The sequence below is a fragment of the Canis lupus genome, chromosome 6, assembly GCF_048164855.1.
Source record: "Canis lupus baileyi chromosome 6, mCanLup2.hap1, whole genome shotgun sequence".
Taxonomy (NCBI): domain Eukaryota; kingdom Metazoa; phylum Chordata; class Mammalia; order Carnivora; family Canidae; genus Canis; species Canis lupus.
In genome coordinates this window covers 66230194-66246874 of record NC_132843.1, presented here as the reverse complement: position 1 = coordinate 66246874, position 16681 = coordinate 66230194, and the positions used below count along the sequence as shown (strand labels likewise).

The 16681-nt window shown below is 45.3% G+C and overlaps 1 protein-coding gene across 11 annotated transcripts in view; it reads left to right on the top strand.

The window, feature by feature from the left end:
- The window catches only part of CACNA1E (calcium voltage-gated channel subunit alpha1 E), a 387895-nt gene that overhangs the window by 321637 nt on the left and 49577 nt on the right, over window positions 1-16681 (top strand). For all 11 annotated transcript variants that reach the window (XM_072831014.1, XM_072831009.1, XM_072831018.1 and 8 more), the window contains 4 exons: window positions 119-178; window positions 966-1072; window positions 13620-13716; window positions 16040-16200. In XM_072831014.1, coding sequence (XP_072687115.1) covers window positions 119-178; window positions 966-1072; window positions 13620-13716; window positions 16040-16200 — 425 coding nt within the window. The remainder of the gene's footprint in view (window positions 1-118; window positions 179-965; window positions 1073-13619; window positions 13717-16039; window positions 16201-16681) is intronic.

Sequence of the window (16681 nt, the reverse complement as noted above, 5' to 3'; positions counted from 1 at the left end):
TGAGGTAGAAATGAGCTGGGGCAGGGATGCAGGACTGCACGTGTGTGGGTAGGCAGAAGGCTCTATAGCCTGGTGGCCACACGTGATCCTCTTCCCCTTCACCGTATGTGTCTTACAGGTCCTGAGGTATTTTGACTATGTTTTCACTGGCGTGTTCACCTTTGAGATGGTTATAAAGGTAAAAACCTCCATAGAAAAGCTGGGTTCTCCAGGGTTTGGATGGGACCTAGGTCTGCCCCTTCAGTATGGGGTCCTTCCCCAGTGCTGCCACCTACCAGCCAATGACAGACCTCGGTAGGGCCTCTGGCAACCCCTCTTCTGGCCTCAGAATTTAATGAAGTTTGTCCTGACCAGACTTCATGGCACAGCGTGACTGTGTGGATATGTTTGGACTGGGGCAGATCTGTGGGTATGGCCCAAGGGGGAGCCAGGCCAGCTCTCAGGCAGGCAGTAGGGGTGCAGACAGATGTGGGGATGGTCTTTGCCTCTCCAGTGCACTCCCTGGTTTATGCCAAGGCAAAGGGTCAGGTAGAGGTCTTCTCTACATGGGTCTTCCTCGACTCCATGTAGTCCCGTCTGCAGTCATTGCTTACCAGTCCAGTCCTCACCGCCCTAACACCCCACAATTCTGTCTTGTTCATAGCCTCTCCCATCTGGAGTTTTCCCATCTATGCATATGTGGTGATGCCTGGTGCTCTGAGCCACTAATTGAAAGAGGAATGTGGCAGGGTTCTGTGAGAGCCAAGGAGTCTAGTTGAACCCTGGTGGCTATGACAAGGGGCCTTGGGCTTCATAGTTAGGTGGAGAGAGCCTGTAGGACCTGTCCTCCTGCTCTTCAGGTCCTTGTGCAGGGTTGATTGTGGAGACATTGGCAATAGAGGCATTGTCCCGGGGAACAATGAGCTCTGGGTGTGTTGCCAGCACCTGTGGGTTCATCCATGGTTGTTCATGTCCTTCTTCTTCAGATGATAGACCAGGGCTTGATCCTACAGGATGGGTCCTACTTCCGAGACCTGTGGAACATCCTGGACTTTGTGGTGGTGGTTGGTGCATTGGTGGCCTTTGCTTTGGCGTAAGTGTTACTCTTTCTTCTTGTTCAATTTCCTGTTGTCCCTTCTTCCTGAAACTCTGACTGATTTGAGGGCTTCTCAAGGCCAGGTTCACTCCAAGTGGTGCCAAAGAAAGCTGCCCTGGAAATCTGCTTCCCACTTGCCCTCTGTGGTACTCCTGGGAGCCTATAGCTTCAGCTCACAAGCCCTAAGTGGTAGCACTGGTGTTGGAGGAGCTGGGGGTGGGGGGTGATCCCTAGGGAGAAGTGAGAGGCCCTGGAGTTCCTTTCTTGGAGATGAATAAACATAGGCAGGTCCTCACCCATGTGGGCAGTGCCTCCGTGGGCTCAGGGAGGGACCCAGGGGACAGCTCATGTACCCTTTCATTTCTTGGTTATGTCAAACAAAGGATCAGCTTGGAAGACAAATGCAGAAGATAGAACAAAGTAGAGATTACAGAACCTTGAGTATGAGAAGATTCTCTGCTCATGAGCAGCGGGATCCCAGAGGTATTTTCTAGACCTAAGGACCATGTTAACACGTTTAACTCAGGAACGTAAGACTTTCGCAGCTTCCTTGATATAATGCACTGAGGAAAACAGTCTTAAACCATTCAGGTGACTAAACCATGCTCCTTACATTTGGGGAGTTTTTTTTCCCAAACATTGATCCACCTGTAGCAGGTTTTCAACTGCATTCTGACATTTCCTGTGGCATCCAGGCAAGGAAGGGGATGTCATGGCCCTCCAGGGTAGAGCTAGGACATGTGCACGGTCAGGGCCTTCTCCCTAAGCTGGTGTGTAGAGTGCCCAGAAGATGAACAACAGTCGTGTGGGCTCTTTCTGTACCTCGTTGCACTGCTAGATGAGTTTCACCCTTTTCCAGGTGGCATGGCCGACTTCCCTGCAGCCTCTCCAAGTACAAGAGAGAGCTGAGGCATCTGAGCAGGTCCGGCTGCTGTACTGTAAGGAAGCAGAAGGAAAGCATTTTGGAGTTGTCAGTGATAGCAAAACTGCCGCATAAGTTTGACCTTCCCAGGTCCGAGGGATCAGAAAGGACTCATCCATCCCCCTCTCCTCCCCAAACACCCATTAGCTTCTGTTTCTGTCCATCCTGGCAGAGAAAGAAGTGGGATGAAAGTTAGGAAGGAATATTCCCCAAGTGGCTGTGGGTGGGGAGCTCTCTGTAGAGAGATGAAAGGTCTCCAGCTGTCCTCAGAACTTAAGATCTTCCAGAACCTAGAAGTGGGCTCTTTGCATTACTGTCCCAGTCATGGGGGACCCTCCAAAGGGGAGAGCCAGGTTGAATGTGGCTGGTGACTGTGGGCTGGGCTGGCAGGACAGTTTCAGTATACCTTGTCCCCCATGGACACCAGTATATTAACCCCCCACCACTAGAGTGACATGGAATCACCTGTGTCTCTTACAACAAGAAAGCCTCCTATTAGACACGGCTAAGCTATTTCCAAGGAAATTTCACAAATGCATGATATTTTCCCAAAAATTCTCACCTCAAGATAAAAATCAAGGCAAGTCTGACTCTCTACCAAGGGGACTCCCAGCTCCTCTTCCTCCTTCTTAGAAAAAAGCATTAAAGTCTTTTTTCCCAAGGAGGCCTACTTACTTTGTTAAGGATAAATATCATCCTGGAGTTTTTAAAAGGTCAAGTTCCCTTCTCATTTTATCAATTCATTTGCATATATTATTCACCATATTGTTCTTTCTTATTTTGATCTCCTTAAAGTAGTTTGTCTCTCTTTGAGGAAGCAAAAGACAAGGATGGAGAAGTATATGGGAAAGAACCCTCCCCATCTTTAGGAAGAATAGAGCTCATGGGGGCAACAGGGCAGAGTGGGAGGCAGGTGTGGGCTATGGACTCATGCAGGCCCTGCTTTGAATCACAGCCACTCTACTTACCTGCACCATGTCCTAGAGCAACATAGCAAGAATAGTAACCCTCTTAACCTCAGTTTTCATTTATGAAATAGAGTCGAAATTATGTGTGTGGAGCAATTAGCACATAAGCCTGGTACAGTGTGAATGATCAATAAATGTTAATTCCCTTCCTTATCCTTCCGATCTCTCATCACATCCTGAAGTCCAAATATTGGAGCCAAGTATATGTTGATATATAATGTGTGCAAATAGTTGAAGATGAACGCAGGCTGGTTTCCATGACTTGGTTGTTTTATACACACACATACACACCCTGTCCCTGGTAACCAGGCAGGTATGTAGGTGCCCATGGGGAGGAGGTACATTTTAGAGGAAGCCTCTGCATGCCTGCCCCATGTCCACAGCCCATCTGTTTCTCCTCAGATCCAGAGTGATAACAGTGGGCTGGAGGGTTGTCATCTATCTTGTTCTTTTTTTGTGCCCTTTGAAAACATGGCGGTGGTGGCTTTGGTGCTGGTGGCAGGGGAAGCCTTAACAGCCCCGGAACCGAAGCCTCTCTGTTGGTCCTCAGACCAGGTACAGTGCAGGGAACCCCAAGAATCCCCTGGTTCTGGGGTCCATACTTATGTGATGGATTGAGAGTTATGATCCATCACTTGCTTTTAGTGATGTCACTTCCTGAACTTTTTCTTAATTTCCCTGGAAATGTAAATGGTACTTGCTCACCCTTCTCCATCCACTCTTTTGTTACCATCCTTCCAAGCTGGCCATGCACATTTCCACTCCCCTTTCTCCTGCTCATGGAACAGGCTCACACCCCTGTCCTCTGGCCTTTGTCACATTGCTGAGGTCCAGGTAATGCTTTCTCTCGCTCATGCACCATGCTTCCTAACTCTCTTCTCTCCCCTTCCTCATTAAGGGCACCAGAGAATTCAGCTCTCCCATCACTTTGGTAGGGTTGGCCAGGGTCCCATCTGCCAGCAGAGTGAGGGCCCGGCCTGGGGCAGACAGCAGAAGGGAGCCTGTGTTGCACTGCTGGGCCATGGTACGGGGCTCAAGCCAACAAGAGGCCAAATGTGGGGTTTTCTGCAGGCTTTTCAAGGACCTCCCTCCTTGCAGTTGCAGCTTTCATCGTTATAACCCATATATTTACCCCTGGGAATGCCTACCATTCAGAGATGACCTTATTCCTTCTGCCCTGTCTCTCTCTCCTCCTTTTGAGGAGAGGCTACTACAGAGGCTTCTGCTCAGGCTGGTGCTCAGTTTGAGCAGAGTTGTTGATGATTGTCATGGTAACATGTTCGTATGATGCCTCAGAAGTCAGAGGTGACTTGGCATCCCTTTTACCGCTACCAGCCAGGATCTTCTCAGAACCCAACCCAAGTCTCAAGAGCAATACCCCTAACCAAGGGGAGGGAATGGCCTGTAGCTGAATTCTCAAAGAAAGCTGCGTGGTCCCCTGAGCCCTCCTGCAGAGATCTGCACTGCCATCATGTATGTTTTCTATAAGCATATATGTTGTTTATGTAGTGGCTGAAGAGAACTCTCTATTCTTCTATAGCTGCATACCTCAAGTGAAGGGATTCTTTATAATGTAAACCTGACAAATTCTGTTTGGGAACTTTATTATTGACTTTTGAGGAGGAAGGGAAGGGGATTTATTTTCTAAGTATGAGCATACCAGGAAATGAGGAAATAAATGGAAAGATACTCCTATTGCAACTTTCCTGTTCCTCCCAGCACACTTTTACATTATAAAGCATTTATAAGAACACTCAAGTCTCCTGCCTTCAGCCAGATACCTGTATAGAGATATGGGCAGAGTTTTGGCAGAAGTTGGGTATGTTTCTCCCTCATTCCACTGCTCTCACAACACCCCACTTTCTGGGCCATATGGAGACACAGAGTGTTTGCCAACTATAAATGTCCTGACTCTGCCTTTTCCTCCTTGAGGTTTCAAGAAAAGTCTGGTGAGTGACTGGATCTATGAAACCTTTCTCTTTTATCTTTTTCTATCTGAAAAAGAGGGATTCTTCTGTTTGAGAATTATTTTACACTGAAGGGCCAGCAGCTGCTTTTCCCAGTTTCCTCATACTCTGTTGCCATCGTGTCTGCCTCCCAGCCTCCTGGGTGGGAAAACAAAGATGGTTCCAGCCTTGGCATTTCTGGGTATCTGCACATCAGGTACATTCCCTCACTTTGGGGCATTCTGCCAGAGTCAGCTGCCTTATAGGGAAGCCACGTGGCCACGACGTCAGGTTGAGTTCATGAGCCTTATGGGACTGTGCACAGTGATGATGGTGCCATCTGGCCCTTGGGTTTTGCATCTTAAATGTCTAGTGAAGGGATTTGGACAGACAGCTGGGCAGAGACAACGTCTCTGGAGGAAAGGCAGTAGAGTACTGGGGTAGATGTGTGTGTGTGATCCTGCACTCCAACCCAAGCCCCTCATCCTCTTCATTCTCATTCCTCTACAGCATGTTATTTGACTAGCTCAAATTAAGTCACCAGGTGAGCTACCCTGGATTAGATTCTAACTAGTAAGCTCACAGCTTATAATGGGTTGTCAACACAATTTAAAAGAAAAATAGCAATTCTGCTCTTACCTCCTCCCCCATCTGGGGCCTGTGCATCAGTCAGAGTCATGCAGGCTCTCTGGCAGCTGAGGCCAAAGCTTCCCTGTGCTGTTTGCCATCTTAGTGGGGCATGAGGTAAGGTCAGAACTCCCTGGCATGCAGGGGATCTGGATCACAGCCGCACTTGGCCTTTAATTATTCAGTGCTTAGCCAGAAAGGAAAAACATGAGTCAATCTGCCTCTTGATGCCAGAAGGAACCAGAATTCCCACATTAGCTTTTATTAGATTCTTTTCATTGAAGTTTGTTGCTTTTCTGACACTTGACACTTTGCCCTAGTCTTTAAGATGGATAAGGCCTTTTTGAATGCATTCAGAACTAGCTGCGGTGGCAGAGCTGGTTCTGAATTTATTCAGTGAAATACGTAGATATAGACAATTTTAGATTTGGAAAGGCCCTAAGGAGACACAGAATATGGTACCCCAGTTCTGGTTTTGTATTTGTAATGGTACAAATGTGTGCTCTGAGAAAGGAGTGACTATTCAGAACTGAAATGCTAGGATGTACTTACACTCAGCAGAGCACAGTAACAATAAAACAGACATTCTCCCCCATAGCTGGCTCCTTCCTTTTCTTTATTGCCTGCCTGTGTCTGAAGCAGTCCCCCTCAGATCTCAAGCTTTGCTGTGGGACTTCTTTCTTGACAACCCCCTATCCTTCCAGAACTGAAAGGGGAGACTCCCAAAGGAAGCTATGACTACACATTAATCTTGGAGAAGAAAAAAAAAGAGTGGACAAAGTCCTGCTTCATGCAAAGAAGACCCATTTACCACTGAGCCAGACAGGTCATCCAGTTCCACTGTTCTGTGGAAGAGAATGAAGGATTAAAATTAAATTTAGCCATCAGGTAGCCAATTAACTGTGGATTTAGGATGCTATCTGAGCTGGAATTGGAAATTTCCAGCAGTGAGCAGATAGAAAGATGTTGTTTCTTGAGACTCCAGCTTTAGAGTCACCTCAAGAGTGACTTTACCAGACTTTTGTGCCCAGGCAGGGACGTTAAAGATGATTAATGGCCATGGACACTTGGGGTGCCTACTGCTGTATTATACCTGAGCTGCCTTGAAAATGGATTTGGAGATGAATCAGGAGTGACAGAGAGGGATCCACATGGAAGGGGTGCCCGAAAGAAAGCGATAAGTTCAAGATCTTTAGAACTTGGCATTAAGCCCCAGCGTGCGTGTTTTTTGATGAACACTGGAAAGTGCGTTGTCTGTGGTATATGCCATTGGTGCTACTAGGGAATGTGCGTTTGGAGACCTTTATTATATGGAAGCAATGGGTGTGAATGCCCAAGCGTTTCTCTTTATTAACAAGCACAACTCTGGGAGATACTTGATTATAAATGGGATCTCAGCCTGTGGCCACATAACCAAGCAAAATAAAATGGTCCAGTTAAGGCCAGCCCCATTCACATGTTAGCCAACAATTTGGCTAACCAGCCTCGGATGCAAGAATCACCCTGCACATAAGGCAAGCCTTCACAGACGTAGGAGGAGCTCAGTCCTGCAGGATTAGTAGAAATCCACCACAGTGTCCTCCATATTTAAAAGTAAGTTTTAGAGGAGCTCAGAGCAGATTTCATGATGGAACTAGGGAAGGATGAGCTCAGATCATGTGACCTGTAAGCCATCTGCTTAATCCGCACTCACAGAGCCACAACCTAGCATTATGAATTAGTCTCCTGCTGGGGAAGTGTATTGGCTGGACTTTAGCCAGTGCCAAGGGCTTCTGGGAAAGATCAGCAGATGAGGGATCTTGGGTATGTTCAGAATATGAAGACTAAGAAGCAAGACAGATCAGGTCACTATTCCCCAGCCTGAATAACAAAACTGCTAGGAGACAGAAAAGTGCTTTGCTGTCTTCTGCTGCTCCCTAGTTCTTGGACCTTCCAGTTAGAAGATGGTGCTGTGGTTTTCCAAGGAGAAAGTTTTCAAAAGCAATGATGAATGTGTACTGGAAGCTCATTGAGGTGCATTTGCAAGAAGGAAAGGATTATGCACTAATCACTTATTACAGAGTTAATAATGCCCTGGTCACCGAGCAAAGGAAGTTGGCAGAGTTGCAAAGGATTTAGGGCTCATGGGAGACCCCAAGCAATGCTAAGGTATGGGAGAGGAAGAAAAATACAAAAATCAATGAACTAGCCTTACCAACAGGTCCTACACTTCCTCTGGAGACAAGCAGTGCCGATGCAAAGAGAACTTCTCATTTTCATGGGTCTTTAGAACTTTTGAAGTACTTTCACAGTATTTCATTTATCACTCAACAGTCCTGGTTTATAGTTGAGAAGTGGATTGCTTGACTCTTTGATTATTTTGACTCATTTTACTAGTAGCAAAACCAGTTCTTAAATAGCTGGTATTTTTTTACTTGATGTTTAGGGGCTTTGTCTGTTACATTAAACTCCCTTCAACCTCTGTTGTTGCAGTTAGTTCCAACCCATTAACCCCTGTAAACTCAAATTGGTGGCTTGGAATGGATCTGTCCTAAGCCTTCGGATATAACTGTCTGTGCTTGGAGACAGACAAAACCGATGGACCAGGTGGAGAAGGGCACCCTGACCTTGTCCATCTTGTTGTTCCATCTGTATCTTTTTCTTTCCATGAACACTCAACAGACCCTAGACTGATTGAGGATAAGACGATAGATAGCTCAATATTTGAGCTCGGGAACTGCTGGTTTCTTTTGTTGTTCCTCCTTTGGTTAAAACCCTCTTGTGATTCCCACCTGAAAAGGCACTGTCACATCATAAGTAAGGGCGTAGATTTCAGAGCCTGAATTAGGTCTGTATCCCAGTATTCTGAATTATTACAGCCTTAACTCTCTGAACTTCCATTTCCTCATCCATAAGTGGAAATTAAAAATAACTATATTTTGGTCTTGTGAGAATTAAATGAGGTAAAATATATTCAGTGTCCAATACAGTGCCAAACACTTAGCAAGTGCATATTAAAATTATTATTGTCTCCCAAATAATAGGCCAGACATTTTAGCAAGGCTCAGGGCTCCTCACAGTGTGACCTCCTCTCCCCACCTTACACTCCAACAAACCTGTCAATCCTTCTAATGCAAGAGATCCCTTCAGATCGCTGGGCTGTTTTCTCTGGGGCTCTTAGGGAGGGCAGAAGGCCATTCCACTTAGGGAAGGAAGAGCTCTGCAGAACCTGATGTCCCTGCTCTGCCCACCATGGAAGGAGTTGGTTCCCTGCAGAAATCAATTTGAGAACCTTTGAGAAAGGGGGGACCTGGAAGTTTAAAGTACGAGATTACAGTGAATGATGAGTGATTATACAAGAAAGATCTGGAGGGCAGTTTGACAATTGAGCTGGAAAATTCTCATCTTTTCCTGATGAGACATAAGAGAAATGTGGCTTTTTTTTTTTTTCTGGAGAGCAGCCAGCAACTTACCAAATAAGTAGGAAATAAATGGGAAAATGAATGGCCCAATTGAGTCCCAATTAAAGTGGGGCCAGTACATCCTAGTATGTGAAATTATCTTCAAATTTTAACATTAGAGTCAATTTTTAAACCTGATGAGTCTCACTAATTAGCTAGGCAGTGTAAAAAATCCTGATTATACATGGGGTAGCAAAGACTAACAAAGTGTTATCAAATGATTATATATAAATGATTTGTAAAAAGCACATGAATCATTTCAAAAATAATGTGCCTCAATTAAAGCGCTTTGAAGAGTTTGTCCTCTTGGTTTGATAACATTTCCCTTGCAGTCTTGTTGACTTTGATAATGGCTTAAATAACCCTTCTGTGCATGGATTTGGGAAAGGTAGTTTGGCCTCGCATATGTGTAAATTATGAGATATTTTAATTAATATTAATACTAGGGCTAACTTGTCAAGACTTTTCCTCTGTGAGGCTTTGTTATCTAGTGTTCCTTTCATTTCAAATGGCAATTTTCAAATCAGTGCTGAACATATGTTAACAAAACTGAGAAGCAAGTGTGCTTTTCTGCAACCACTCAGAATCATAGCTTTTCAGTGGCTCCTCTGCTATGAGGGACCTGTTTGAAAAATGTGCAGAGCAATGACTAATCTTTATTTTGCTTTGGGCCTCTGTCTTATTACTATCCCTGGCTCAACTTTGTGGGAGTCAGAATGGGACAAATGTGCCCCCACCTCCACTGTGTATTGGCAGCTACAATCAGCTTTTAAGATCAGAATGTGCTATTAAGGAACCCCACTTTCCAAAAAAAGGGACACACTAATCATATAAGCGATGGGTCAGAAATGCTCTTTGTTCCATAGCAGAGTATTTTACTAGGATCCTGGGGCAAAATTAATTATAGAGAACAAATTCTGTCCTTTATCCAGGTGTGTGGGAAGAGCAAGAAATTTGGGGCCTTCCTTCATAAAATGGGCATCTGTGAGTATGAACCTCTGAGAACCCGTTCAGATGCTACTGGACATAAAGGTCTCAGAGTTGAGGACCTGGGCTAAGCAACAGGTAAAAGCCTGGAGTGTGTCACCCTGAATCACCTGCCCATCCATTGATCCTACTCTGTTCTCTCATTTTAGGGATATGGAAGGTTCTCCCTAAGCTTGTCCTCAAGATGAATGTAGCCTGGGGAAAGGAAAGTGACCAATGTAGTTGTTTTGGTGACATTTTCAATTCAATGATTACCTTTTCCCCATGGCACATCGTTTGCAATTATACTCACATTTGTTTACTGGTTAACTTGAGGTCTGTCATCCCTACTAAAGTTTCAAGAAGTGAGGGACCTCATTTGTTTTATTCACAGTGGTATATCCACACCTAATAATGCCTGAGGTATATTAAGGATTCCATCAGTGCTGTTATATGAGTGGATAAAGGTGTGTTCAGCTGCTCTACCACGTGCCCAGTCTTGTGCATGGGAAGACACTGCTATAACTCGGGAAAATACTATCTCTGCCATCTGAACACTCAGAGGGCAAAATATGAGGGATTTAAGATTTATAAAGCCTTGGGTTTAATCCCAAATCACCATGAATTTGGCAATTACTGTGAAAATTAATGTAATTTTGAATATGAGATCATTGAGTAAAAATAATCATTAGAAGTCTTTGTGACATATAGTGGTGTAATGTAGGTTTGTGATATGTTGAAAAAAATTTTAAAAAGAAGAAAAAAAGTATGTTTCCAGCAATCAGCAACTAAGAATCACACCACAGCCTGAATTCTAGATGGTTCTACGTGGCTACAGGCAGGTTCACCAGTGGCACTGTGGCTCACTCATTGAGTGATCTCATGCAAGGCACATCTTTCTGAGGATGCAGTTAAGTGGATTTCAGGGATGTTTTCCAGCCCTAGAATTTGGTTTGACAGAGCCTGGAACCAAAACCTGCTGTTACAAAGGCTTGGTGGTTCAGAGCAAGAGCTCTGGCCATCGTACAGGCATGGCTGCAAGGCCCAGCTCACCCTGCTAATGCTAGGCACTCCTTAATCTCTCTGAATCACATTTGTGAAATGAGGATAGTCATATCTATGTGTCCTAAGATTATTAGAAGTTGTGGTGAAATAGAGTTGTGGTGAAAGGGCTTAGCATAGAGTCTAGCCAAGAGTAAATATGCAGAAAGTTAGCTCTCATTATTTCTAATCTCAAATATTTCATATTTGTGTCCTCACCCTTTTTGTTATCGGTAAGCCTCAAAATAGAGCTGGGATGAATTTTCTTCAAGCTGCATGGTAAACAGCTCATGACAGACAGTTGGTCATTTAACTTATCAAAGGGCATCCCTTTGTGTGACATCAGGACCTCGATACACAATACCTTCCCCCGTATTTTGAGGTGGTTTTATGGTGTTGTTTATCCGTGCTTTTGAGAGATGTCACATTATCCCCAACAGAGTGGTTGTGTGCCCTACCGCAAATGAAATCCTTTGGAAGCATAGATATGCCACTATGACACAAAGTGCCCTTTCCCATACAATTTCTGGCCTAGAGCAAGCATAATTCCTGTATCTATAACTTGGTTTTGTATAAACTCATGGGAAATAGAGTTTGTCTGAAGACTACTAAGGAAATGGAAGTAAAAGGCTATATTTAGAAAATGTCAGTAGACTGGGCTCCATGAGATCAAGCACAATGTGGGGAATGCCATCAGGTTAGAGGCAGCATCACTGGTGCTTGCAAAGGGCCTTTGCCTTTGCAGGTTGGAGAGGTGGGTGTGGAGCAAATGGCGTGCTGGCCCTTCCTTTCACAAAGCGTGTGGATTCTACAAGTGCCAAGGCTGTGAGCGGGATCTCCTGGGCCTGTGCTTGTCCAATTCCCTGTTACTGTAAGGTTTCCTGTTCTCCCTGAAGCTTTCTGACTGTTTCCTTCTCTCCACCCCTCTTCCTCCTTTTTTTTTTTTTTTTTTTTAAAACTGCTTTCTGCTTGGATCCTCCATAGGAACGCTTTGGGGTAAATATTGCTCTCTCTTTTCTTTGAAGTAAAAAATAAGGGATGTGGGTTGGAGGAGGGTACAGGTATGGTTGGGAAAAGGAGCCTGCTCAGTGGAAAAGGACTGGGGAGTTTCTATGAGTGCTGAGTTTTCACTGACATCCAAGAGAACAAAAATTAGGAGTCCCCAAGGCTTCTTGGGAAATGATCATTTGTGTTGGTTTGGGTATCTATTTGGCTTAGAAGCTGCCTTTTTATAGATAGGGAGATATAGAAACATAATACAGCAAAAGAGTTTATAAAATATACAAAATCCCTGGATGGCAAAGACCTTTTAATGTAGTACTTTTGGAATATCTATGTTCAGAGCTTGAACTGAATAAAAGTGTCTTAATGGCCTGCAGTTATTAAAGGCATCCTTAAATTCATATTCTGGGCAAAGCCAACATTCCTTGGATTACATTACATGTCTTCCTACCTTGCCTTCTATGGAAGAATAGGTGATCTTTTATCTCCCCGTCAGAGGGGGTGGTGGGTATGGTGGGAAGGACAGGGTAAAAAACCAGCAGAAGTCCTTGTAGTTCCCATGTGATGTTCTGGATCCCATTTCCTCAGGCTGCTGGTGTAATGGTGCTCTGGACAAACATGAGGAAAGAACCAGAGCCTGAGCACACTCTTTAGAGTCTCATTTCCTACCATCTGTGTCTTTTACAAATTGCGATTGTTTGAATTGAATGCAAAGATCTCAGGGGATCAGCAGGGTGGAGAAAGAATTGCAGGTTTATTCATTTCATTCCTGAAAATAAAAAGAGAAGCACAGTTTATCTATTAGGAGCAAATATTTCTAAGCGGCTGAGTAGGGAAGCTCATTAGCTGAAGGGCAAGGATAAAGTGGGCAGGGACTGCATTTTGGGCCTTCTCCAACTCTATGGCTCTCTGCAGCTTGTGCTAGGTATAGAGTGCCTCAGATGGGAAGGGACTGCAGAAAGAGCCAGCCACACACAGGTAATTGGGGTGTGAGCCAAGGTCCTGGCAAGAAGCCTGCATAACATGCCTTCTCTGGAAGCGGCAGCCAACATAGTAAGATTGTCCCCACTGCCCTTCCTCACCCTGTTCTCCCCTGAACTAATGAACTCTGCAGCGGTAACACCTAGAGCCAAGGAAAGGAGTAGGTCAAGTCCTCTGAGGAGACTTGCTTTTGACTTGGGGTTCCTAGTCCGTTCAACAGATACCATTTGAGAGCCTGCTTGGGAAGAAGCACTAGACCAGGCACAGTGAGGATCCAGAGTGGACTACCAGTCATGTTCCCTAGTTATCTTCCATTTTCATTCTGCTAGTGTGGCAATGAGCCATGTTACTCTGGCTGTTGGGGAGAGGAAGTGTTCATTACCGTACCGGCATGGAAGCCTCTGTGCGTGTGCTTGTGTGTTCCTATGTGTGAATATGCATGGGTGTGCATGCATAGGAGCGTGTGCACACTAGACAGTGAATTGAAACTTTTCCCTGGGGGGAAAAAAGTGTTTTTGGGGTCTTCCTGAAGGGAATCTACTCTGACCCAATTTCTGGCCTCTTGCCTAACCACCCTGTTAATGCAATAGTGTGAATGCCACTTTCATTTCTCCCCCGTCCGCCGATTCCCTGGGGACCTGTCCCCTGCAGAACAAACAAGGGGCGAGACATCAAGACCATCAAATCCCTGAGGGTGCTCCGAGTTCTGAGGCCACTGAAGACCATCAAGCGCTTGCCCAAACTCAAGGTAAAGTTTCCAAGTCCCCTTCCTCCTGTCTTGTCTTTAGCCACGGTCAGCCAACTTTTGGAGAATCACTTCCAGGAATATTCCTTTTGCTCAGAGACTGGTGTTCTTTTGTCTGCCTGAGTTAAGGGTGTTTGTTTCTCAAAGAAAAAGAATCAATGTGCCAAGAGATCTCTAAGGGGGCTTTGGCTTCTTGAGTCCAGACCCAGGTAATACTTTATATCTACTCTGGCTGTGGCATGTCATCCAGGAAGAACCCTGTGTCATTAAGTTGGACAGGAACACCAGCACAGAAGTGGCAGGAGTCCTCTGTGTTGTGAGCTGAGTAACCTGGGATGCTTTGTAATTCTAGAGAAGGAAAAGATTTTCTAGCGCTGACCCTTCATCTTTTTAAGGCACGGATTGGTCGGTAACTTGCCCAAGAATACAATCCTTTTTGGCAGAAGCAGAGAATGGGAAAGTGAGTTAACATGAATTAAAGTTCTTACTGTTGCCAGGACCTGTGCTTTCATAGGTATATCACTTTGGTTCTCCTCTCTTCTGGCCCAGGCCCTCCCCGTACCACCCTCCTGGGGCTGCTTCCCTGCCCACACCTTCCTGCCCTCAGGGTGTCCTTCACCATTCACATCTAGTTTGCTGACCTGTTGGACCCTCTTCCATCCACACATAAATTGCTACTAATGGAAGCTGAAGTGTCCTGGGGGAAAAGTTCTTCCTCCTGAATTCCTGTGAGCAAGAGCCAGCCACTTGAAGGAGGGGACCAGAACTCCCAGTTCACAGTCCTGAGGTCCACTCACTGCTGCCCAGGCCACATGGCCAGCTGAGTGAGCCACAGCACCAGGCCTGAGCCTGGTCTTCAGGGGCTACATACACCGTTTATTACAACCCTCTACCTGCTAATAGACACATCATAGTGCCAGGCTTTATCCTTGACCATAAGTCCTTTCTGCCCCACCCCAACTCCTGGGGCCTGGGGCCCTCACCACTGTTGTTAGCTGCAGCCTGGGCTCCAGGGGTCTCCTCTCTTGTGTGCTGTGTTGGGGTCCTAAGGAGACTGCAGACAGCATGATGAAATCAGTTAACAGGCTGGAGAGTGTGACCCCACCCTTGGTTAATTCCATTTAATTAGGAGGTGCTGGCTTCTCGCTTTCTCTGCTGCTCCATAACCTGAGGGAAGTGTAGGTGGCTCTGATGATTCTACAAGGCTGTGTGTCGCTCACATCCCCTGTAGTGTTGAACTAATTAAACCAGCGACATTCACCCAGCACTGCAAGGAAGCAACCTCACAAATGTGGCATCCACACAAATGCAGTGCCACTATGCAGCTAGACTCTCCAGTGAGCCAAACCTAAAAACCTAGAAAATAACCTAAAAATGGCTTGAGATGTGTTGAGTTCCTGTGTCACCCTTCATGGCTCAGGGCCTACAATGGATTCTGCAGAGGGACATCCATGGCCTGTAACAGAAGAGCAAGTCTCTGGTTCTGCCCACCCCGTCCCCTCTGCCCTATGGGAAGGCAGCTCCCCAGCCCCTCCCACGTGACCTGTTGAATCTTCATCTCCAGTACAGCCAGCTTGAAGCTAGAGAACATTTATGTGAAGTGTTGAACATCTTTGGAGCAAATGTAGGAATTTATCCAAAATATCATTGAAATGAATAAAAGTGAGGGGCACCTGGGTGGTTTAGTTGGTTAAGCGCCTGCCTTCAGCCCAGGTCATGATCCCGGGGTCCTGTTCCCTGCTCAGTGGGGAGTCTGCTTCTTCCTCTCCCCACTGCTCATGCTCTCTCATGCATGCCCACTCTCTCTCAAATCTAAAACAAACAAACAAAAGTGGTAATTAACCTTACTCTCTGATCCATTTAGAAAAGTAAAGGGGAAACAATACATATTCAGTATATAAACCAAATCTGAGAATGTCATCAAATACATGTAAGTTTAAGGACAAGCCATTTAATGGCCAGAAAGGGCTAAATGCCCTCAAAGATTCCTTTATGCAATAGATTTCTCTGCCTCCCACTAAATGGAGTACACGTTTTGGGGTTCCACAGAGAACTCACTCTGTTGCCTGATGCCATTTGGTTTCTACTGCTTTGGGTTTACTTTCAGATTCAGAGCACGTGTGCCCTTCTAGGTAGTAGGTCCTTGCTGTCATGACCAGCTTGGAAGCCAGCTCCAAATCCCAGGAGTATCACTTCTTAGTAAGGTGGTATCTAATGGGGCACCTTCTCAGTCGGCCTGGCTGGCGGTGATGTGGCCCCAACTCAGCTCAAGGCAAAAGCACAGGCCATTCTGGGGACTCACAGGGCTCTTTAATCCTCTTTGCAGGCTGTCTTTGACTGTGTGGTGACCTCCTTGAAGAATGTCTTCAACATACTCATCGTCTATAAGCTCTTCATGTTCATCTTTGCTGTCATTGCGGTTCAGCTCTTCAAGGGAAAATTCTTTTATTGCACAGACAGTTCCAAGGACACAGAGAAGGAGTGCATGTAAGTGCAACCGGCACATGGCACTCACTTTGTGCTAATGTACATTCAGGTGAAGCCCACTCAACCTTCCACAGATAGCTCTTCTCTTTCTCTCTTACCTCTCTCTCACTTCCTCTTTTTAGGAAAAAGACAAAATAGATCATTTTAAACTTTTATTGAGCACCTCTTTTGTGTCAGACATGATACATGGCATTCTACATCCAGTTTTTCATTTTAAATCTTCACAAGGACCTTTTGAGAGAGGTTTCATTTATATATTCTAGATGTGGAAGATGAGCCTCAGAAAGTTTTCATTGTTCAAGGTGACAAGGTGACTAGTAAGAGGATTAGGATTTAATCTTCCATGTCTGCTAGGCACCAAATTCAACTTCTATTCCATAGTAATAGACTGCCTTTGATAATATAGTGTTTTCTTCCTTGTTTTTGTATGCTGATTATTACTTAGCCACATTATTGAAGTTTGTAGAATTTCCTTACTCTC